General features: G+C 35.6%; 1 protein-coding gene across 12 annotated transcripts in view; it reads right to left on the bottom strand.

Moving 5' to 3' along the window:
- Positions 1-24,289, bottom strand: part of FRYL (FRY like transcription coactivator) — a 168,718-nt gene that overhangs the window by 35,004 nt on the left and 109,425 nt on the right. For 10 of the 12 annotated variants that reach the window (XM_085059004.1, XM_085059001.1, XM_085059003.1 and 7 more), the window contains 22 exons: positions 23,713-23,770; positions 22,091-22,182; positions 20,829-21,001; positions 20,226-20,386; positions 19,586-19,696; positions 18,534-18,688; positions 18,190-18,289; positions 16,892-17,060; positions 15,894-16,153; positions 14,526-14,666; positions 13,180-13,348; positions 11,795-11,879; positions 9,892-10,004; positions 8,214-8,364; positions 7,774-7,877; positions 7,008-7,193; positions 5,106-5,310; positions 4,113-4,234; positions 3,453-3,643; positions 2,664-2,758; positions 1,044-1,651; positions 381-478 (listed from right to left, as the gene is read on the bottom strand). In XM_085059004.1, coding sequence (XP_084915130.1) covers positions 381-478; positions 1,044-1,651; positions 2,664-2,758; positions 3,453-3,643; positions 4,113-4,234; positions 5,106-5,310; positions 7,008-7,193; positions 7,774-7,877; positions 8,214-8,364; positions 9,892-10,004; positions 11,795-11,879; positions 13,180-13,348; positions 14,526-14,666; positions 15,894-16,153; positions 16,892-17,060; positions 18,190-18,289; positions 18,534-18,688; positions 19,586-19,696; positions 20,226-20,386; positions 20,829-21,001; positions 22,091-22,182; positions 23,713-23,770 — 3,547 coding nt within the window. The remainder of the gene's footprint in view (positions 1-380; positions 479-1,043; positions 1,652-2,663; positions 2,759-3,452; positions 3,644-4,112; positions 4,235-5,105; positions 5,311-7,007; positions 7,194-7,773; positions 7,878-8,213; positions 8,365-9,891; positions 10,005-11,794; positions 11,880-13,179; positions 13,349-14,525; positions 14,667-15,893; positions 16,154-16,891; positions 17,061-18,189; positions 18,290-18,533; positions 18,689-19,585; positions 19,697-20,225; positions 20,387-20,828; positions 21,002-22,090; positions 22,183-23,712; positions 23,771-24,289) is intronic. The other 2 variants (XM_085058994.1, XM_085059005.1) reach the window with 1 other exon arrangement.

The raw sequence follows: 24,289 nt of genomic DNA, 5'->3' as shown, positions 1-24,289 counted from the left end.
GGATCACTTCCTTCTCGTAAGAAAATTAGGAAGCACTCTGAAAACGTGATTCAGTTTATATTCAAAATTACAAATAGAAAAATGAGACAAGTAAGAGAAAGTAATTGGTATCATTAGTCAGAAAATTTGTTCTTGAAATCAAAATTTTACAGAATAAGCTAAATGTGTGTTTTCACTGACAAACAGAAACTCAGGGGATGATAGGAGGTCCAGCTATATAAATTAGGACTGGATCACATCTTTAAAATATGACCTCTTACAGTTATGTGCATATTACTATTAGAATCACATGGAAGTATTACATAAGGGACCCCAAAAAATACAGAAGCAATGCTGGTGTTTATATCCTCCCGGATACTTCTCCAAGCATCATTACATACCTTTGCTATCCTGTCAGCTGTTTCTTTACAAAACTGAGTTGGATTATCAAAATGTTGTATCAGGTGAGGAAGTAGGCACAAGATGTTTAGGGGAAATCCTAAACACATACATAAACAGAGTTACATAAGCCCTTCAGATTTTTAAGATGACTTAATTTAATGTGGTGTTACCCAGCATTTTAAACTCTTACAGCATGACACATACATTCACACAGATATATAAATTATAGATACATATACATGTACCTAAGTATGTATGTATGAAAAATGTATATAAATATGTTAGGTGCAAAAATGCATCACACAAAAAATCATCCCTGGACCAATTAAGCAAAATTACCACGAAACTGGACAGTTTTAGGCACTACAGTCACATTGTTTCTAAAAATGTGCAAATAGTATTAATTGAGCTAGTTAGCACAAGATCATGAAAAAATGCACAGCTTGCAAGCAATAGTCAATGCATAAAATTTACATGTAATCTTGCTCATCCGATAATCACAGCCTGTAATGTATTTCCACTATGTAGCAGTGTAATATCGACAATTGCAAAAAGCATTTAACTGGAGTGTTTCTTTAAGGTAAATGCATAATTGCTACTGATTTTGATTCCACTTAATTTGATGAAAAAATATATTTTTATCACATATTTACAAATAATACCTGCTAACTGAGAAGGATCCACCAAAGCATGCCGGGAAATTGTGATGAGTTTACTGAGGAGATGAACTGTCATTTCTTGGGTGGATGCTGAAGTAAAGCCTTTCAGGAAAAGCTGCTGAAGGCCTGGAAAGTTATTCCACTTCAGTTTATTCTGCACCTTTTCTATCTTTTCCCGACTCTCTGATTTATCTAGAGGCATGTGAATAAGAAGCTTGTTGAGTAGCTTGAGAGCCAGAAGGTATTCATACTCATAATCTGACTCCAGCAACGAAGCTGCAATCCAAAATATGGTGGCCATCAAGTTGACAGGGTCAGTAGTGGGCTGCACATCATACATCCCTCCCTCTCTCAGGGAGGAAAGGCTTCTAGTCCTGGCCAAACTTCCACCATGATTTATCCTTCCATCCATTATATCCAGTGTGTTGCTCCGTCGCCGGTCGCCTCTCCGCTCACTGATTAAATTCAGTCTCAAGGAATTACTCCTTGTATTGCTGTAGTATCCCAAACAACTGCCACTATTAATGGGACTTGTGCTTAGGTTTATCTGTCCAGTGCTTTTCCTATTAGCTGCATACTTGTTTCCCATTACAGATTCATGGTATGAGGTTCTAAAATAAAAATCAATATTATATATTGTTACATGTAAAATACTTTAATAACATAGAGTTTAGAAAAAGGGAACAAAGCAAAAAGGGTGTTACACTAATTACATACACATGCCGTGAATACTCTGGTTCATCACCATAAGAGTATTACAATACATTTAAATACAGGATTTCTCTATCTATTATTAAAATAACCTTTTGGCATAAGGACAAGACTGCAGCATTCTGTTATCTCTTCTACCAAATTTATTTGTTACAACCCCAGAATACCATAAAAATTACAGCAAAATGAGAAAAATTAGCCTACAGCCTGTAAAAGATTATGTGTAAGTGATGATCTGGCATCCCAACTTACTTAAATATGTGATAAAAGTAGAGAAATTAATGAATACAATTATTATCATGTATTTGTCGTAGGTATCTGACCTAGGAAACACAACACCTTCCTATTTTGATACTGAGAAATTGAATATATTCCTAGAAATCTCAGCATTTTCAAAAACTTTGAGAGGAAGTCAAACATAGATGTCTGTACATTTTTAAGGATTTTTTTTCAGTTTGATAAAAAGTCATTGAGGTAACCCCTCAAACTATTGTGAGACACACAAATGACTCAGACTGTGCAGTTACACTTCTTACATATGGACAGCAAACCTGAGGCCTAAGACAGACTAACATTTGCAGAGCCTTTATTTTTGAGAAGTTTAAGAAGAACAGACGACATTTCAGAACTGAGTTGTAAGGAACACCTTGAATACCTTTTTTACAAAATTAAATTGGACCCAAGAGGGTAAATCGGAAAGGCAGTAAGATATCCTTTCCAGAAATCTAGACTCTTATGAGTTTTGCTTGAAGCAGAATGACAAAAACATAGCAGAGCAAGCAATTTTGTTATAAGGATACAATTACTCTGCAAAGACGACAAGAGATTATTTCATTACATTTATAATACAGGTTTTTAATAATTCAGTTGTATAAAAATGCACAATGGAGCTTGACTAATAAAAGAACTTACTGAGAAAGGGCAGAAAGCAGATCATAATGCTTCATGGTTTCAGCCAATGTATCAATAGCAGATTCTAAAGTCAAAAGCAGCTCTATGACGAAACCCTGGGGAAAGCCACAGGCCATTATAAATTATGCAATATGCACAAGGAAGATCACAGGAAATCTACTGAGTGGTAATATAAAAATATAAAATCTGTATCAGTAACTAAATTATTTCATGCTTCAATTAGAACACAATCCTGATGGGACAGCTCAAGTTAGTAGAGCTTCAAGACAAGGAAAAACTTCAATTTATTTATAAGTATTTACTGAATTAATTCTGGTTTGCATTATTTTTAAGGAAGGACTGAAGGATGAAGTAATTCAAACTCTCATTTTGCAGTATTAAAAGATTAGTTACACTCTTAGGATGTACAATGACACTAAGTTGAATGACTGTTAACACTCTAACAGGTTCAGTTCTTAACAAAAGAAAACCTAAATTATTTTTTATATGGCTGATCTCAGTATTCTCTAGCAATGAAAGAAGAGGTGTCTACAGGAAACAGACATATCAAACTCTCTGAAAGTTCCTATTGCTGTAGAAGAAAATGTGCACAACTCATCTTTTCCTCAGTTAATTTGGTGAAATTCAGAAAGTGTCATGGTCAAAACTGTTTTGATATTTGAAATACTTAAAAAAAGCAACTGAATAAAACATCGCTTTTAAAATTTGCTGTCAATAAACTAATAATGTAAGTATGTCACTCAGGCAGACTTAGTTTTCTTATACAGTGAGGGGAAAAATTTCAAATACCTGAGCTTCTTCTCCTGCATCTCCAACAGTTTCTACTAGTCTGGAGAGAACATCAGAAAGTGTAGATGGAGTGAGAGGCTGCTTCAGAGCCCTGAAAATCTGAAAGGACCTCCCAGCATAATGTCGAGAGGAGCACGAAAGCGCAGTTTGCAAAGCAACTTCACTGAGACGATGTTCCAATTGATATCCTCCTATAAAGGCAAAAAAACCCCTCAAGCAACATTGCTTTATAAAAAACCAAATCCACCTGAATTTACTGAAGATAAATTGCCAAAGTCGTTCCTAAATTTAAAGTATTCTCACATGCTCTGCATTTCTCTCAAGAAGTATTGGTCTCAAAAATCTTTACATGAATATAAACATGGATTCCAAATCCTTCATGCTAGAGATACTTGCAGAGAATAAAACATTTATGATTTGAATACTAAGTTTTCACAAGAAATTAGTAAGATGTTTTGTATCATTCCTGAAAGAATATATTTAAATCTGTCATAACAGAAACATGAACTGAAGTGTGCAATACACAAGAAAAATCTATTATTTAGAAGTAGTAATTACCCAGAGTGATTTTATAGACAACCTATGCATTTACACACATTTAAAAATATTTAGTTTGCAGATTTGCACATTCAATCATGAATTGTCTGTTTTCTAACATACCTGAGCTAGACTGTTTAAATATAGATACCACATGCTTTAAAAACACAGTTAACTGTTCAGCACTCTTTATATTAGGGTTCTTGGCTGAAACATCTTCATGATTCCAAAGTGGGCCTCTTTTCCTAAAAATATAAAAATAATATATATAAAATTATATAAAACAATTATATAAAGAATATAAAACATTGTCTTTGTCCTTAATATTATTTATATTAAATTAGAACCTTAAGGTTCATTGCAAAAGTATCTACTATGCGCCACGTAAAAGAAACCATCTAGAACTGCAGGCATGAATCAGAAAGAATTTTGACAACTGACCAATATTATACAATAACAAGAAGTTAGAACTGAGGGGAAAGCAATGTATCAGATCCAACTGAAATAATCACGTAAATTTTGGAAGAGATATTCTCTGGAAGAGCTAGAGTGTAATAGCTCTCTAAGAAAGAAGCAGTACAACTACCACCATTATTCACTTATTAACTTGCTTTCTTCCCATTTTCTTTCCATTAATACATCACGCTGTTATAAATTTAGACTGAGGTAAAGCAAAAGTATCAAAATAATGGAGTAAAAGGTAGGATTTCAGATTTACACCATCCTGAAAGCTTTATATAAACTGCACAAATGTCAGTGGTTTGACAGCAATTCTTTGCAACTAATTCCTCATTTTTGAATAGTCAGCTCTGTACTACTAAGTAATCCCTAAACTGCACACAAGTCTTGCAGTTCCCTAATAATCTCAATGTTTTCCTGCCCTAATCCAGAATAAAACATGGCAAAATACTTTTAAACAGTTGAAAGGGATTTGAAAGGTTGGTCAAAATTATCTGAAAATGTTGGGAAGTTAGAGCTGGTCATAAGTGTGTCAAATAAAACACTTACTGGTGATAAAACAGAGAGAGAATTAGACAACATGATGCTAAATAGTAAGAGGTTTGCCATTTTTCCACAAAAGACATATCTTGACAAAAATAAAAATTGAAATCTTACCTTGAGGTAATAAATTCTATAAGAGTTTTCACTTTTTCATCCTGCTCTACTGAAATGTCAACCTCATTGAGGATTGTGGTGTGCAGTTGAGAAATGGCAGCACTTGTATTTCCTAAACTGATGCTAGAAGAGGTAGAACTTGAACTAAGCCCTGAGTCTGTCATTGGGGAGGGCTGGTAATCAGGTATAAAATCGTGAACACCTGCTGAAATTGAAACAAGATGATTATGCGCTTTTAAGTTGATAGTTCATATTAAATATATAAAAAGATAAAATTGCCCTCTAAAAAGATCAATAACCTAGTAAATGTAATGAGAATACTTAAAAGAGAATAAATTAATGAATGCAATAATTTTGATGAAATCAACAAGTCTCATATGCAAATTCTTCACAGGAGTTATACGATCTTTAACTCGGAACTGCTAGATCCCTTTTTAGAACCCCTGTATTATCTTTGATTTTGTACTAGTAATATGAAAGCTCATCAGCTTCTGAGGCATCTCAATTTAAGGAGTTTACACAAATTATACAGACTACTTCCTACTAATGAGCAGATAGTTTTTTTTGTTCAAGTCCAGTCTCAGTGTAACTGACAGTACTTGGAATCCGTGAATATTAAGTATTATCTAGTGAACTGACTGTAAGCAGAGCCCCTGTGGCTGCACATAGCTTCTCTGAAATTAGCTTAATCATGCTGCCATAAGATTTTTCTCTTCCATATAAGGAATCATGTGGCAATCAAATACAGCTGCAGAGACTCCTCACATTGCCCTTCTATCCATCTACGAAGTGCTAAGAGAAAGTAAACTAGCAGGGAAAATTGGCAGGGCCTTTGACTGTAACACTTGTATTTAAATAAGCTTAAGACTCACGGACACCCACCACAAATTTTCACTCTACAGAACCACAGAGCTTGGACTGGGCCAACTCAAATAAAATTTAAAAGCAGCTTGTCCAACCTTGTGCTAGGCATGCCTACCTGTAAACATCTTATCCTAATCCCCATCTGGAAATCTTTGATGCTGACCGCATTCTAGTTTCTATCAGACATCTTTGTTTTAATAATAGCAGAATACTATGTCACATTTAGCCAGTTTTATACAAGCCTTTAAAGATTAGGCAGAGAATGGTTTGCATATGCCACTGTGTAGATGCATCAATGAAATTCTGCCAAAAAGATCCATATAAAATAATTCTTCCACTATATACAGTTTTTAATTTCTCATTGCTACAAAAACCAAATTCACAAATCAGATTACTACTGTTGATAAGTAATGAAACTAATTCTGATGCGAACAAAAGAGAAGGAACAATTGTATGGCAATATGCTGCCACCTACTGAAATAATATGAAATACTGCATTTAAAAAAAAAAAATTATTTCAATAGAAACCACAATATACTCTCACCATCAGAATATTCCCTTCATAAAGAGATACACAGAAATATATAGTGTAATGTATAATTACAATATTTAAAGTTAGAGTGAATACTAAAAGGTAGTATCTCAAAAAATTATTCTGACAGCCAATAGAGAATACAACCACAGCTGACAAAAACTGGAAATTTAAAGTTGCTATAAACAAGTAAGAGATATATTTTCTTGGGTTTTATTTTCAAAGACATAATAAAAACTGCTGTATTAAAGTTCCAAAACATAGAGCTGCGTATTTGGTTTTCACTACTTTTCATAATTCAACTTTGCTCCCTACTTTGATGACTGGGCCAAAAGCGCTAACGAGAACTCTATTCATTTTGACTTCATTAAAATCCAAAGAAATACATTTCAATGCCAAGGGCTGAGGAAAATATTACAAACAACAGAAATTTAAATAATGCCTGTAAGAAGAGGTAACTTCCCATGCCATTTTAACAAGCAACATATAATAAATCAAAAGCATACCTGTGAAGGTATAATCTAAATGGGTAGTCTGCTTGACAGTAAGCACCCTGGACTCATTGAACTCTCTGTTTCTGAGTAGGACAGAAGCAACAGACTGGACATTACTGCCAGAGCCCATCACTATCAGTAGATGCAAAAGTAGTCGTTTACAATGCTCATAGACTTCAGGGTGACAGTGGTCAAAACCTAACACAAAAGGAAAATGGCAAGGCTTTATGATATTCAAAGGGTATGCTGAATTATATTATTTAAAAAATAGCAGTGCTCAAATTGGTCTGTTATACTTTACCAAATAACAGATATATAATTCACCAAACAGTGTTTTTTCAGTGCTTCAGTATAGAAACAACAGCATACAGTTTAACAAACGGTATGCTGATCAGAATAAAATATATCTGATAATCCCATGCAAGGTTAAAGTACAAAGTAATTTTAAGTAAGAATAATTTTAAGTAAGAACTTAATCTGTGCTCTGTATGAAAATTACTACACATAGAAACAGAAAGAAAAAATTTAATTTTACCATGTCTTCTACAAGAGGTAAAAGTGATTCCAAAAGTAAGTGCCTTAGAACAACTCACAAAATATCTTAATTATACTCATACTAGTCAAGATGAAAGACATTTAATTGAATTTTTTAAAATACTGTAAATACAATCAAATTAATGGGATTTCAATGCAATGGCAAAAATTAATTTAAATATAAAAAAGAACAGCTGAGTATTCCCTCAGGTTACTGTAAGTGTTTCTGTAAGAAGTTAGTTACCTATAAAAATTGCATGAAGCAAAAGATGCAAGTATCCTCCCCATTCCACCTTTACACTGTGGTCAACTATCAAATCAGTCAAAAGAATCACTGCTATATTGCATCTAAAACAAAAAAAAAATTGTTAGAAGAATGTAACATGAACTTCGTGAAGAGCTGCAAAGAGCTTCATATGTTTCTAACTTGTATTCTTTCTTCAGTCTATAAACATTCACAAAGTTGTGCTATAAGGGAAAAGATGAGTGCTCTTAATTAAAATCGAAACACTTTAATTCTCTAGATTAAAAGGTTGAATACTCTTAAATTGCTAGACCTGTAAGTAAACCCACAGAAAACAAATGCAGTAACAACTGCCTTTTATTCTGATATCTTCAAATTACTGTATTTGTGCAGCACAAATTAAAACAGTGAATTGCCATTGGCATTGCCAAAACAACTACCTGTGAAGTGACATGCCCGGAGGAGAAGTCTCAGGCAAATAATCCACCAGTGGTGACCAGCAACCTCCAGAAGGTGGGAAAGGGAGAGGCTCTCCTTGATTGTGCTCCATCACTTTCAACCGCCAGTTTGAATACAGAGGCATTGAATCACCTAACACAACAGAAAATTAAACCAGAAATATATATATAATGCACATGTTTGTATCTCACATTCTTCTGAAAAATATTTTTAAATTCTTGAAAAAGCTGAGATCTGGGAGAGGGGAAGGGGAGGCAGCTGTAAACAGTAGTAGTTGGACACAGTTTTTTAAAGGAAAAAACGTGGTTATTTCTTTTAGTACAAGGATGATTCTACAGAAGTCACACACCTAACAGAGTAAGATGTCTTTGAATAGGTTCATAAACACAGTGATAAAAGGCACAGTAATCTGATGCAATTTGCTTGAATTTCAAACCTTGCGTCAGATAGGGAGTTAGTTAAGGCTGGGTCCTAAGATTTAACTGAATTCATTCATTATATACAGAAGATCCTAATGGCCTCTTGTTGATTCCATACAGCATGGAATGGGCTAGGCTCCATACTGACATCTAACCCTCAAAATGCAGAAATTTACCTCCTGCTGCTCAGCAGCACAAGAAAAGTAAGGAAAAAGCAGAGCTGCACCATGCATTGTAACATACCCAAACAACTTACCTGGTAGTAAAACCAACTGTCAATAAGAAATTGAGTGGAACCTAAGTCTATGGGACCACTTAATGACTGAAATATATCTGATAATCCCATGCAGAGTAAAGGACAAAGTCATTTAAATTACTACCAACCTGTTAGCTGGAACACGAGTTTCAGTCAAACAGCTACTCTGACCAAACACACAAAACCCACTAACAGAATGTATAATTCACTGTCTGATCACTGTCCTCATTTTAACCTGATTACATGACCAGTTTGGCTTTCCCGAGCGATGTCAGGGTGATTTGGTATCTTAGGCATTACTACAAAAGTAGCCACAGTTAATAAGCCCCTGTTAAAGAAATCTTTCCAAAAGAATAACGGAGTTTCAGAAGAAATTTTTACCTCTTTCTGTACCTCTGCATCTCAGAGAAAACTAAACATAGATCACAAACAAAAACTCAAAACACATTTTCAAAACAAGCTTGAAAACCAGATGTACATAATGAGAAGCTTTTTCCCTGATATATTTTCTTTTACTATAGCTTCTCAAAAAGTTTAGTACCCTTCTCTTTTAAACAAGCTAAGGCATGCTACCCTTAAAAGAACAATTACTTCTAATTTTCTTTTTTTTTTTCAATCTTCTTTTTCATCACCTTTGTTTAAGTCTCATCTTCATCCTGCTCATCTCTGATTTTTGTGCCTAACTGTCAAAGGAAATAGAGTAAAACCATTTAATTTAGGAAGATGTTCTCAACTCATTCCAGAGGATAACAGAAGGAAGAAAGTGTATTATCTTCCTTATACATTTTATTGCAGTCAAATGAATGCTAGACTTCAATAGTAGTACTACGATGGAGGAAGACTTAAAAAACCCTGATTTTTAATAGGTTTATACAAAAAACACTGATAATGCCCATCTTATGTCCCACAACCCTCTGGAGAAGTATTAACTTGTGAAAATTTTGTTTTCTATTCATAGAAATATTTTAAAATACAAAATATTACTTTTTTCCTCTTCATATGATCCTCCAGAACTGCTGCTGTAGCGAGATTCCAGTCGGTGGTGCTGGCGGTTTAAGTTGCTGTTCAATCCGCTATAGATGTCTAGATGTGCATAGCTGTAGGTAAAATAGAGCAGAATTAGCAACTGACATTCTATGACAAACATTATTCAGGGTCTCCCAGTAAAACTGTATTTCAGCAAAACTCTTATACAAAAACCAATTCATCTTACAAAGATAATCAATATGATGCCAAAGCATCTCAGCTGTATAAGGCATAACTCCTCTAGCAACACTAGATAAGGGGATTCAAAGAGATTATCCACTAGAAATTCTATTTCTGTTTGATCATTTTCACTAACACTTAAGTTCATTAAAGTATTTCTTACCATTACACATAAGCTCTTACTCTTGAACAAAATAAGGAAATCCATATGTGATGTGGCAGAGACATATGTGTGTATACACACACTGTTTCCAAGACCCTACTTGCTTATCTGATAAACTATAAAGAAACGAGAGAAATGAGAGTGCTAAAACAACATTTCTTTCCAAGCTGTTTCTATATAAGTTTCTAAAATTCTCTCCTCCTGGCAAGTCCAAGAAGTACAGGGTATATCTCTTCAAGAAGCATATACCCTGGGGAGGTTTTAGACAACCATACAGTTTATGCCAAAACTTGCAGAAATTTTCAAAACTGCCTTCATTACTTTAGGAGCTTCTTCAGCTCCAGCCCCCATATCAGCCAAAACCTTGCCTGTGTGTTGCTATGATGAATTCTGAATGACACCACAGATTCCAGTCTTCTGTGATTTACTTTCACACAGCTCATCCCAATTCAATATAAGTATTGGGGTTGCCTCTACCAATATATTTACTATTCTAATTATACTGATATAACTATCCTAGGGAAGGAAAAAAAGGCCCAACTGGAAAATTATATTAGAAATGCAGTTATTAAAGCTCTCAAACAAGTTGTCAGAAACTCATTCGCAAATTTACTACATAGTAGCTACTCTACAGTATTGGCACATGTGCACTCACTTTTGCTCATACTAATTACAGAGTCTCCACTCCCTTTTCACTTTCAGGTTAGCTATTCATATTAACACAAAATTAAAACATGCCTGCAGTCAGTTACTGTTGAGCTCCAAGTCCACAGCCTAAGTCTGTATCAGCTGCTTTCTACCAGCCTCACTCCAGGATCAGTGTCTGGCAAATTTCTCCAAAAGATTGTTCTTAAATAGCTCAAAAGTTAGGGAGGGAGAAATCTGTTTGAAAGTTAGCTGAAAGGTATCCTGACACAGATACCAATGTCCAAATAGCCCACTTACAGAAAATAGCTTATAACACATGGGCTCTGCTCATTTCTAGTGAGGTAATAAACCAATTTCTGAATTGGGAACATTATCAAAAAATCACAGAATGATTTGAGTTGGAAGGGACCTTAAAGATCATGTAGTTCCAACAGTTCTGCCATGGGCAGGGACACCTTCCACTAGACCAGGTTGCTCAGAACTCCATTCAGCCTTGCCTTGAACACCTCCAGCAATGGGGCATCCGCTTCTCTGGGCAATGTGTTCCAGTGTCTCACCACCCTCACCTTACAGTATTACCTCTCTTATGGGAACATACATAGTCCAGTGTAATAGTAGCTAATTTAGGCACCAACAACAATAGAGCTGTAGCCATAAAATGTCTGATGTAGTCTGGAGTTCAAACTACAACTGAGGCTGCTACTAATTAATCCCAAATACTATTCCAGTTCTGTTGACAAGAATGACATTACATGGCATGTAATTCCTGCAATGCAGACATATCTGGAGCTGCTGAGATCTGAGTATTTATAGTACCCACCAGGCATTCCTGTAATTCAACTAATAACTGCTCTTTGAGAAGATACTTACTTCTCTTCCATACTGTCTTTCATGTGTTTACTGTCAGGGTTGCCATCTGTGGGAGCCACCATTGTATTGCTACTAGAAGTGGTACCTGTGAATTATGGACAAGGAAGAAGGTTGGTCAATAAAAAGGAAAAGTATTCCTAAGCACTACATCATCACCCTTATTTACTTGTCCTTGCTGAGAGCCCTAATCAGGTTTACTCTACAGCAAAAGGCACAAATACAAACTTAGCCATACAAACTACTTTCCGGGCAATAAAGGATTGTTAGCTGCTACCATAATTTCACTAACCAGAAAAAATAAAAATAATCTATTCCAGGAATCTTTGAGTCACCTATGTAAATTCAGTAGAATAGCCAGTTTTTGAAGCAGTATCTAAGTATCTGTTTCTTTCTTCCCTGTATGATGCACCTCATAATAATCTGTAAAATGTAGTTGGACTTTGGTTATCTAGTTAATTCAAACCACAAACAGATTAAGGATTAAAACCTAATAGCCTGCAGTGCAGCTTTTACCAATTTGCTTTTAGGAGAAATTTGCAAGCACCACATCAAATTGACAACCACAACTGGAAGCAATTTTGCACCCTCCCAGGCTTTGCTACTTCAAATTACATGAAGTGCAAGAGCCCCAGATTTTTTTTTTCATATTTTTCAAACACTTTCAAGAACAAGTGCCAATGCATTCAACTTGTGATCCAGACAGCCCCATGTGATAGGTCCAGGCTGCTTCATCAATATTGACAAATTTGCAGCACAACAATTAAGGCCTTGCTCAGATACCCTCCCCATATCCACGTCTTTTGCAGCTCACTTTGACAGATACTCCACCAAAACAAGACAGTTTTTCCCCACATGTCTCAGCATGTTCTTGGATTGAAACATAAAGTAGACACTTTTGCTATTTTCAGTAGTTTTGGGTTTTTTTGATGATTGATCTATTGGTATTTCTAAATAAATTCACCTAAGTGACCTTAAATCCGCTTGAAACAATTCCTATGGATGCAGCTTAGGTCCATAACAGAACTTAAAATATAACAACTCAGATTGATTTAAAATTATACTCATTTTCCCCGTGGTTTCACTGACCAGACACAGAAGTCATATAGTGAGGGTAAACAGTGCAAGGTCAGAATACAGACGAAGTCTGATGTATATATTGAGACAAACCTGTCCCTTGTGAACCTATCAGATGTTCTTCAGTAAGGACTCTGGGTACACCAAAACCTGCAGATCTTGTAAAACAAACTTTTAACCTTGTTTTTAGAAAGAGAACCTTGCAATCCTATTGAGTATTTACAGATGAACTCCAATAGATAACTGATTGATAGCAGCATGTTTATAATTGACAGTAATAGTTTAAGTTACTTCAGTCAGTAAATGCTTACCTGAAGTGACAGAGGGGATTTTGTAACTGGATGTAATGCGGTAATACGGTGGATTATCCATATGGGTGACTCCTGAACTGACAGGATCTGTAAGCTGAAGTTCACTCACCAGCTCCTCTAGTAGTTGCATTGTTTTATCTCTACCCAAATAAACAATTACTTTCTTTACCTGCCATAAAAAACACCATATATTATATACATAGATATATTTTTATACAAAGAGAATTGAATATCTCAACTTGTTAGAATCAGTATCTACCTGCACTGCAAGTGAGGACACATAAAACTTACTCTAGCTCTCAAAACAACCAAAGCTGCTTTCCCAGCTGTCAACAGCAGCAAGTATGGGAACATATCATAACAGTAAGAAAGTAAATCTTCTGAGTTCCAGACTTCTGACAGTGAAGTCTGAAAGTAAGTCTTCTGAAAATTATTTAAGAAGCAAAAGACTTTTTTACAAAGGTTTTAGCAGCTCCTGAGATTAATGCTAGAATGAATGTATTCTGACATAATTTCTTTTTCATACTTCATAGTTCTGTTCTATACCGTTTCTTTTCCTGCAGTTACCATATATTTCCTTATGCTATCCTGCAGTGCTCTCACATACGTTTTGACATAAAATAAAACTGGTTTTGAGGTTGCTTGGGATGCTTGATGCTTGGGAGGCTTTTTAGGTACAATACTTGGTCATGAGAGAATGATGCCCTACATGGTATAACAGATGCTTTATTTTCCTGTATTATCTGCCTGCTTCTTAGGAATATACTAAATTATAGCATGGGAAAAAATTGTGCAGTGTATACTCTTAACGGAATTAATCTAAATTTAGCTATCAAACTCCTAAGATTTCTTTTTATGACAAAGGAAATTAAAATGCTGACATATGTAAATTTTAATAACTCCCATTTTTTATTATTTAATCACTAAATAAGGTCTGCGGTCCACATATAGTCCTGAATTTTGACAACTGTTAAGACAGCTAGTCGACTGTTTCAGATTTATCACCCTGACCAAATTGCAGTAGTCCATAAGTTGTCTTCAGGAAGCCTCAGCAATTTCTAAGGTGAGATAACCTTTCTAGTTGATTTCCCTTCTCAAGTCCATTCCATGAATAATGAATTTAACAGAAATTGATTCTGAAATTCTGACACTGATGTCCAAAGCAATGCAAACAAAAGAACGGAATTTGATTTGTTCACAGTATTTAGTGGTCATAAAATATGGGGTGGAGATTTTGATACTGTAAATCCTACCTCACATTTTTGTTTGGTGATCTTTGCTACTAGACACACTAGTAATTTTTAATGTATCAATAAGCACCAATGAAAGACCTCTCATATACTCACATAAGGCAAAAGGCTGGGTTCACTGTTCACTCCACAGATACTGATCAAGAAGTGCAAAATTATTTTCAGATTCTTTGGCCAGCTGTCAGCCAAAGTAGTCCAGACGTTTTCTATCTCTGACCAAGCCACTTCATCACCATACTAGAAAACAAAATAAATGTATGCCCTGAAAACTCCATCAGAAAACATGATACTCAGAAGTGATCTGTACTGATCAAGTAGATCAGGCTCTAGAAAAAGGAGACATAAATCTTGTAGGAAATTGTTACCTTTTTAATGTTCCAGAATGATGCTTTTGCACAGATTAATTTTTAAAACCATATTCTGGAAATAGCTGTTTTCTTTCATAGATATAAATGTATGAAAATATAAATCTACAGGTATATGTACACACTATATATTTTATTGATATATATTAAGTTAGACTGAGGAAGCTGGGCCTTTTTAGTCTAGAGAAGACTGAGGGGGGGATCTCATTAATGCATATTAATATCTCAAAGGCCAAGAGGACGGTGCCAGACTCTTTTCGGTGGTGCCCAGTGACAGGATGAGGAGCAATGGCCATACACTAAAACACAAGAAGTTCCACCTCAACATACACTAAAACACACGAAGTTCCACCTCAACATGAAGAAGTAGTTCTTTCCATTGCGGGTCGCAGAGCACTGGAACAGGCTGTGCAGAGAGGTCGTGGAACCTCCTTCTCCCGAGACCAAAAACCCACCCAGACAAGTTCCTGTGTAACATGCTCTAGACAACCCTGAGTTGGCAGGGGGGTTGGTCCTGATGATGTCCAAAGCTCCCTTCCAGCCCTAACAATTCTGTGAAATTTAACAGAGACCCATTCTCCCAGCTGCCGACAATCCTGAACAAAACTCCATGGACCACACAGTGACAAGACTTTTTAATTTATAGCTCAAAACATGATCTTGCATCAGCAGGATTCTGATATAACAAGAACTGGGAAGAGCATTGCATGTGACCAATACTACTTCTCTGTTGAAAGTAGCTATGACAGGAAGAAGAGGAATCAATCAGCCTCTGGTAGCAAGATGGGTTCCAAAACTCCACTTTGATATCATAGGTACACAGGCAGCCTGGTATTCTCTATCCAGCTAGACATCTCTATTGCAAAACATCAGTTACGTACTATTACTATAGATAACAACCACTAGAACGTTTATATTACATATTCCTTTAAATACCTCAAAACTATAGGGTATAGTTTGGGTATATAAAGCATCTCCACAAATAAGAACAATAACTCTTAGAAGTTTGGTGACATAGTATCTCTGAACAGCATTTCCTTGCATCCTAAACAGGACAATCCACTGAAACAAGATGAAGCACTTAAGTAATTAATTTTACCTTTGCAGTCATGTACATCAGATTGTTCAGAACCATAGCTGTAGCCTGTGGTGATCCCCAGCCTTCTCCTCGCAGCCATCGTCTACTGTTCACCATCATTTCTCTGTCTTTCAAAGAATCTTCTTCATCTTCATCTTGCCGACGAATGGTTGGCAAAGGTTTCAAGTCTACCAACTCAATATTGTTCATCCATGGCAGCAGATAATGCAGCATCACCTGTCTCCCAGCTGGGTGAGCTGTTTGGATTCTCTGACTTACTTCTGCCATTCAAAAATTAGGTACATACATTAATTTCAAATCAATAATGAGAACTGGTTTGGTGATAACAACAATCATGACCACAATCATGAGCCCAACACACCACGCTGATTAATGTACACTGATACAGATGTGATTTTTTTGTTTAGCTGACTCATTAGTGCCATTTCATAATGATAAAGTCCACAGTCTTCAGCAGAGCTAACTGAAGACACTGATGACAAACAGTACATTGAAGAAATCACATTTGTGTGTATTTATGCGTGTGTGTCTATGTGTATACTCCTCTGATTGAAAGAGGGAACTGAAAACCTACAGCATAAAAAAATGTACCAAGTTTGGCAACAGAACACTGAAAATGTTTTCTTGTTCAGATTAGTCCTAGCAGGGTTTTTTTTTTAGTTTATGTAAAAGGTTATTAAAAATGCTACAGAATAATGTATTTAAGCATTCTATTGTAAATAAGAACACACTAGAGAGAACAATGAAAGAATGATTTTCAAAAACAATTGTAAATTATTTCTCTAATGAGATTTTTCATGGTTATTAAAAAGTCTGCAAAAATATTTTTCAAACATGAGTGAACAAAAACTGTCACTCAGTAGGGTTTTTTTGTCTCCATTTGGTATGATATTGTCATCCTGATTTTAGTGAATTACATATATTGAAAAATAAGAATTACACACTTTTGACAATGCTTTTGACTTAATTAAGTTTTTTGTTTTGTTTTAAAATCCTACCTGAGAAGATAGCAAGTGTCAGTTCAGGATAAGTCCTTGCTAATTCTTCTGACAGTTGATAATACGACATAGAATACAAATGTGGTAAAGGAGAAGGCTGACCCAAAACCCCATCCATCCGCTGAACTTCCAGTTTGTGAGCATAACGGAACATCTTTGGTTCCAAGATCTACAAAAGTAATGTTCAGAAATTGAAGCTAAGTATAGAGCTACTGTGCAAATCTTTATATAAAAATCACTTCTTAAATTCATGTATCATCTACTCTCATTTAATGTTTCTTACCCATGGAGATCTCCACACACCTGAAGTATTTGCTAGCACTGTAGTAATTTATTAGAAGACTAGCTAAGATATGTTCCACTTGATGCGTTTCCAGCAATTAAGTTCCAAAATCTGCTTTCACAAAATACCATCTTAAATATAAATTTATCTATAATTAAATGTGAAATACAATTTAACATTTGCATTTCCAAACAATATCAATTTTTGCTCATCTATGAGACATGGATAGGAACAACATAATCTTTGATGTGGTAGAGATGCAGCAGGAGGCTTTTAAAGCACTCTGATAATTTAAAAATCAATTTAGGCTCATCTTAAGCAGTAGTGTCCACTTGAGAAGAAAGATGGGGCTGATATATCAATAGCCTTCAGTGACTTCAGTGAGGACTTTGTTGTTGAATTTAGCTGACAACAAAAACCTTCGAAAAAAACTCCAAGACTTAAGGTCTGAGCCACAAGCAGCACAGATTTATTTATTTTTAAACGCTAATGCTGCCTGTAAGATTAAGCTTACCCCTAAATGACCTCAGAAAGGAATATACAAAAGTAAATTAAATGAGTAACAAGATTTTCACTGTCATCTCTCCACATGGACAGATGAAGAAATGTTTGGTAATAGGGCAAAAATTGGAAAACTGACTGCTAGCTCAGCAGACAGTGATGGCTTGGGAAGCAATATGCTTCTCTCTGAGCTGCTTTTGGACAAATGGAGCTATATATTACTCTGTTCCAGGGCCAAATCAAGAGAGTCTTGATTAAAGTTTTGCTTCTTGAAAAAGCAGGTATTATGAAAATACAGGTTTTGAGTGCACGGAAACAGACACACTTTCAGGGAAGCCTATTTGTGCCTGGTAAGGATCTGGCCTAACAATTTACTGAAACAGAGAAGAAAAAAAACCACATTGTATTTCATTACTGAAGACAACCAAATAATGCCATTTGTTTATATATTTATATATATAGGACAACTCCTATTTTAAAAGAAAAAGGTAATAATCAGAATTAGCTTACAAACCTGCAATAGTTGCATAGCAACTTCATAGATAGCCCTAGTAGAATCAGCTGCTTTAAATAGTATCAGATTCAGGAGGGTCACTGTATCACACTGGTAATCCCTAGGAATAAATTGCAAGTATGAAAAAAGTACAATTATGTTTGGTTTTCTCAGATTTCAACTATTTAATTTCAATTTACAAGGGATATGATAGGGGATAGGATAACATTTTGAGAAGTTTCTCTAGTAACACATGCAGACAGACAGCGGTGACCTTTTCTCTCTAGGGAAGCAAAACCCACAGCTCTACACGAAAGCACATGCTGCAAATGGAAGTTTTAAAGTTTTGAAAAATGCTGCAGTACCTGTTTTGGAACACACTGGCTATGGCTTTAAAGCAGCCAGCTGCTACCCGCTTGGAACCTGTGTAACACCGGTCAACGGCCCAGTACATGAGGTTACTCTGGTCAGGATTGAGCTCCAAGAGCAGCATGACTGCCTCACAGCCTAGCTGGTGAACCTAGGGAAGCGTTAAAATATATTTTAAAATGTAGAAAAAAAGACCAACTTACAAAAATAGGCATAAAATAGGAAAAGAAATATTTAAGAAACCTGAAACCTTTGGAAACATAGAAGCTGTTCCATCCAAAACCAAAGACACCACAGCTTAAAGTAACAGCATATAATTCTAATCACACTGTTTAATGTTCAACTTGCACACAGTCATAAACTACTGACACAAATAACTAGACAGCTCTACTGACATTTTTTCCCCTTCAGTTCCAAATAGTTTGAGCTATTTACTATTTTTATGTCTTGCACAGAATACTGCCCTGAAAGCTTCAGATACACAGAAGCATTTAAACACATGCAGGAATTACAGCGGGATACAAGGGATAGATCTGCATGGAGACTAGCACCTTCCCTGGAATCAAAGTAGCTCACAGGAGCTATATTTTTACGTAGTGCTAGCATTATAGGGCAAAAGAGGTCCCACCTTTTAAAGCTCACTTTACTGTTTAGATGAAAAGCTTGGTCCTCCTAACTTCAAAGGACCCCAAGGAACTCTATGGTCTCACAAGAGTTCATGTTCAAAATCTTGTCTCCTCTAAATTTGTGGAACACCTGCTTATTACTACAACTTAACACAGTCGATCAGTTCATAAATGACACATAGTGCTTCACCCCTTGTCCTTTCCTCTTCCATACTGCCTGTCTGCTCTTAGACTGTGATTAGGGACCACCTTCCTCAAGAGGGTGAATACACATGAAGGACAGTGCAAAACCATGTGTTACTGAAACAGCTTTGAGCTTGAGCCACTCTACAGCATTTAGGCAAATCTGACTGAAAATTCACTGAAACATATGTTTGAAGGCATTGATAGTTGCAAAGCAATGTTGACATTGCCTGTATTACCTTTTTATCTTGTGAGTCCAAAATATTATCCAGCCATTTATATAAATAGCCATCAGATGAAAGCCCGACATTGTCTGCAACAGGGCCACAACACAGTACAGCAGACATAGCCTTTGGAAAGCAATTGAAAAACACATTTTAATAACTCAGATACAGGAGGTGCTCTTACTAAGTCCTTTAAAACATCAGATAATTAAATTCTAACCTGTTAAGGCAGGAAGACCAAGGCTATTAAAATAATGTTTAACATTTTATTCAATAAATTATTAAATCATTTTTCCTCAATTTTCAAATACAAGGAAGGGTCAATACTAAAATGCTGACATATCGAAGAGTTAATATGTCAGTTTCATTGTTAATGTAAATTTAGATGAAAGATTTTAATTTAAGCAACTGAGAACTAAACTCACAGGAGGTGACTCAGTAGTAATTGTAAAGAGATTTCTATAGCAAGTGCAATAGTTACAGTATGGAAAAAGCTGAACTGTCGTAAATACACACATGTAAGCAGAAGGAAAAGAAAGTGCTAAGTCATGAATGGCAACATGGATGTGAAAACCACATCAGAAAAGCCCAAATGTTAAATCTACATTATGTCAACGTAACAATTTATTTCCAAAATTTAAAAGTGTTAAAATACCTTTAATGCACAGTATTGGTGTCTGTTTATTCGCATGTTTCTATCACTGTATCTGTCCAGGGGAGTAAACATGATACTAAAAGGACCTGCCCAATGACTGAACAGCATAAATAGACTGTGGCGTAGACTCTGCTGTGGAAAGACACTTCTTCTCTGGTGTACTGTAAGAAAAGCCCACAGTTATACATTCTCCTCTTGTAGTTTTTTAAACTAAAGTATGCAACACAAACAGACCCAAACTATGAATAGAAAAGAAAAAATCCATATAAAGACCCACTGTTTTAACATCGTAATAGCTGGATATAGGTTTATTATTTTCCTGTTTAATGCCAGTAGTGTACAATAACAAGCTATTTATTAGTCCACAATATGCAAATACATAGACAACCAACAAGACTTCACCAAACAGTACCAAAAATCTCTCTTAAAACTCATGCTGTTTAAGTTATGCTCAAAACTGATGCCACAAATTATTTTTAATCAAAGTATTCTGAAATTTCAGCTAAAAAGCGTCTTTTTGTTTAGTTTCTGCTTGGTTGGTTTTGGTTTTTTAAAAGGTATTGCATATTAAATACAGCAATCAGAAGTTACATTTTTACATACCTGGAACATTTTGTATGATATTTGCCACTAAGGCACTAAAATGGCATCGGATATCTTTCAAGGTATCAGAATCCTTTTCATTTTCTGCTTCTAGGAGTTGTCTTGTTAGATCAACATACTCAAGTAAAGTGTTGTTGAGGGAATGTGTTTCATTATCAAGGCCACCACTTGCACTTAAAAATAAATTTAGAAAATCAAATAGCATGATCATTACATACAACTTTTGAGAGTCATCCTTTTTTTATCTTTAAAAATCCCTACACCCTCATCACTGCAAATACTTAATTTCTTAATCCAGCTTCTACTTCAGTGTTAAAATAAAAAACTCCAGTGAAAGCAAACTAATAATCAAATCTAATTATCCAAAATCACTCATCCTTCCACAGAACTAGTTCTTATACTGAGGACAAGTGTTAAAAATAATAATAAAAATCCTCAAACACAAAGTCCCTTCCCCCTCCCCTAGTGAGAACCTTAACATAAGGGAAAGTACGATTTTAATGGTTGGACTCTGAAATAGCTGCATGCTGAAAGACATTTTAGCAATGCTTCTGAAGCAACATTCTGTAATATACTGTAGTAGCTTGCTTAAAGATTGAGAGTTTCACACTGATTATATTGTTAAGGTTGACAAACACGTCTAAGTGTCATTGTCTAACAGAGAGGGAGAAGTGAGCTAACCATCTCCTAACCTACTTGCTCTTACACAATTCCACATACATGGGGAAAAAATTCCAAGAGACTTGTAAAACATATGTCAAAACTTCTTTCAAAGCATCCCTACACAAGTATGGTAAACTGAGGAAAACCCCTCAATAACCAAGTTAAGATTCTGCATCTTTCAAAAATTAAAGGTCCAATATTAATGAGCAGTAGCTTTCTCTGCACAGGATGTGCTGACTGGCATCAGCACTTCAAGACACGGAGAAGTCCCTGAATTATCACAGAATACTCATGATTTGCACAGCTGGTGTGATGTTTGAGCACACACAAACAAGAAGGAATATGACATACTGCCTGTTCAAAGCAATGTCCTGGGGAATGGCAGCATTTTAAATAAAACATAGAACACAGTGACAAAGAGCATGGGGGAGAGAGGGATCAGAAGGCCAGCAAAATTCTGAGTTTTATAAAACCACGTCTCTTTATTTAGTCGTATACTAAAACTCATTGATGAATTTTGCAATCTTGTTATACTGACTCATAAGTATATAAGTGACAATTCACAAATACCAACAACTTCTCATCTGTGCTGCCCCTACCTGTGACTAATGACACCAGCATCTGCCAACAGTTCAAATATTCGTACTAGTTGTACTCGTAAAATATCTCGACGCCTGCGCCGTTTCATGTTCTATTTATCAGAGGAAACACAAAATTAAATGAAGCAGAAGAAAAACTAAATAGAAAATCAGTGTGGAATATAAAAGCATTATTATATCTGTACTACAACTGGCATCAGATATTAGAGGTGCCAACCTTTTAAGATCAGTTACCAAAATTGCTAAAAATTTTAATAAACCAGGCAATGAACAAACATTTTCCCTATCGCAATAGGGATTCCCTCCGAGATATACCAGGTTTGCTATTACATGTATTATCAAGATAATGTTTTTTGTCAGTCTCCTGCCAATAGAAGCAACATATAAAACAATGAAGTGCAAAAGGCAGTCTTCCTACATATTTTGAGGGAGGTGATTCTGTCTCTCTGCTCCACTCTCATGAGACCCCACCCGGAGTGCTTAGTTCTGGGTCCTCAAGCATAGGAATGAAATGGGCATACTGGAGAGCATCCAGAGGAGGGCTGCAAAAATGATCAGAGGGCTGGTACACCTCTCTTGTGAGGAGAAGCTAGGGCTGCTCAGGCTAGATAAGAGAAGGGTCCAGGGAGACCTCATTGTGACCTTTCAGTGCTTAAAAGGGGTTTATAAGAAAGATGGGGACAAACTTTTTAGCAGGACCTGTTGTGATACAAGGGGCAATGGTTTCAAACTAAGAGTGGATAGAGATTTAGACTAGATATAAAAAAGATACTTTATATTACGAGGGTGGTGAAACTCTGGAAGAAGTTGCCCAGAGAGGTGAGAGATGCCCCATCTGTGGAAGCATTTAAGGTCAGGCTGGACAGGGCTCTGAGAAACCTGATGTAGTTGAAGATATTCCTGCTCATTTCATGGTGGGTGGACTATGTGACCTTTAAAGGTCCCTTATAACACAAAATATTCAATGATTCTACTATTTGTATGCAAGCCTAACAAAACACAGTACAGTAATGTTTTGAAAGAGAAGTGCTGTTCCTTCCCATCATCTGTAATTACAAATTTATTACTTATAGGAATATTAGTTACCACAAAAAATATTGAGTAATCATCTCTGAGTTTGCCTTTTTAGTCTATGAATACCTACAGAGACTTCTAAAGCATACTTGTAAAACAAGCTCTCCACTGGAAAATTTTTCATTAGCGCAGTCAGCTGAGATTACAAACCTTTTTCATTATACAACAACAACAAAACCCAACGAAGTTGGTGGACAGTAAAACTCAATTCTATGTTTTAAGTACCAGTAATCATGGGAACATCACTGATGATAAAATAACAACTCTGTAAAACTATGATTAAATTAGGGAAATTAAAAGAATATGTAAAAAGATACAGTATTTTCTTCATCATTTGAAACAAGACCTCTTTTGATACAGGAATAATAGATCAAACATGAGGCTCTTCTAATGTAAACACCTCAGAATCATGTAGAAAAGCAACATTTCACCTTTTTATCTGTTATACTGACTTTTTACATACAGGAATTAAAAAACATAACTAACACTCCCTCTTTGTGAGAAGACAGTTAAAACTGTACTGAGTATAATGGAAATTATTTCATTACCTCTGGCCTTCTTTCAAGTGCTTCCTTAATTATAGGATGTAATTCTTCTATTAGCTCCCTGAATTAAAATAATTAAAAGGATAAAAACAAACATTAAATTACCATCTCAACTGAAAGATGTTTCTAAGCAACTAGTGTTACAACCCAAGTTAAACCCCCCTCAGGTTTTACTTCTTTACCTGTAGCTCTTAAAAGAGAAGTTTCCTAGAAAGCTCTCTTCCTAATTTAAAGCAGATTATTAAATCTATCTCTAAACAATTATCCCTAAATTTGCATTCTCCAAGTATTATGGCTTACTTCTATCACAGATGATTTTCATTTATTTTCGTAATAAAGGTTTAACAAAGCCATATGGTGCAAACAGATATCATTAGGGGGAAAAATATGTTGGTTGCTTATCATACAATGCTCTTTCAGCTGTTATGATGCATTTAGTTGTTAATATTGTTTAAATCCAGTAACAATACGCTGGCAGAAGTCAGACAAGTTGCTTTGAAAACCCAGTTCCTTCTGCCAAACTAAGACTCTTATGACTTCAAAAAGGAAGCAGGGAAAGGACATCAGTAGTATGGAATTA

The sequence above is a fragment of the Lichenostomus cassidix genome, chromosome 4, assembly GCF_008360975.1.
Source record: "Lichenostomus cassidix isolate B80296 chromosome 4, HeHo_3.0, whole genome shotgun sequence".
Taxonomy (NCBI): Eukaryota; Metazoa; Chordata; class Aves; order Passeriformes; family Meliphagidae; genus Lichenostomus; species Lichenostomus cassidix.
This window is presented reverse-complemented; position numbering and strand designations above follow the sequence as displayed.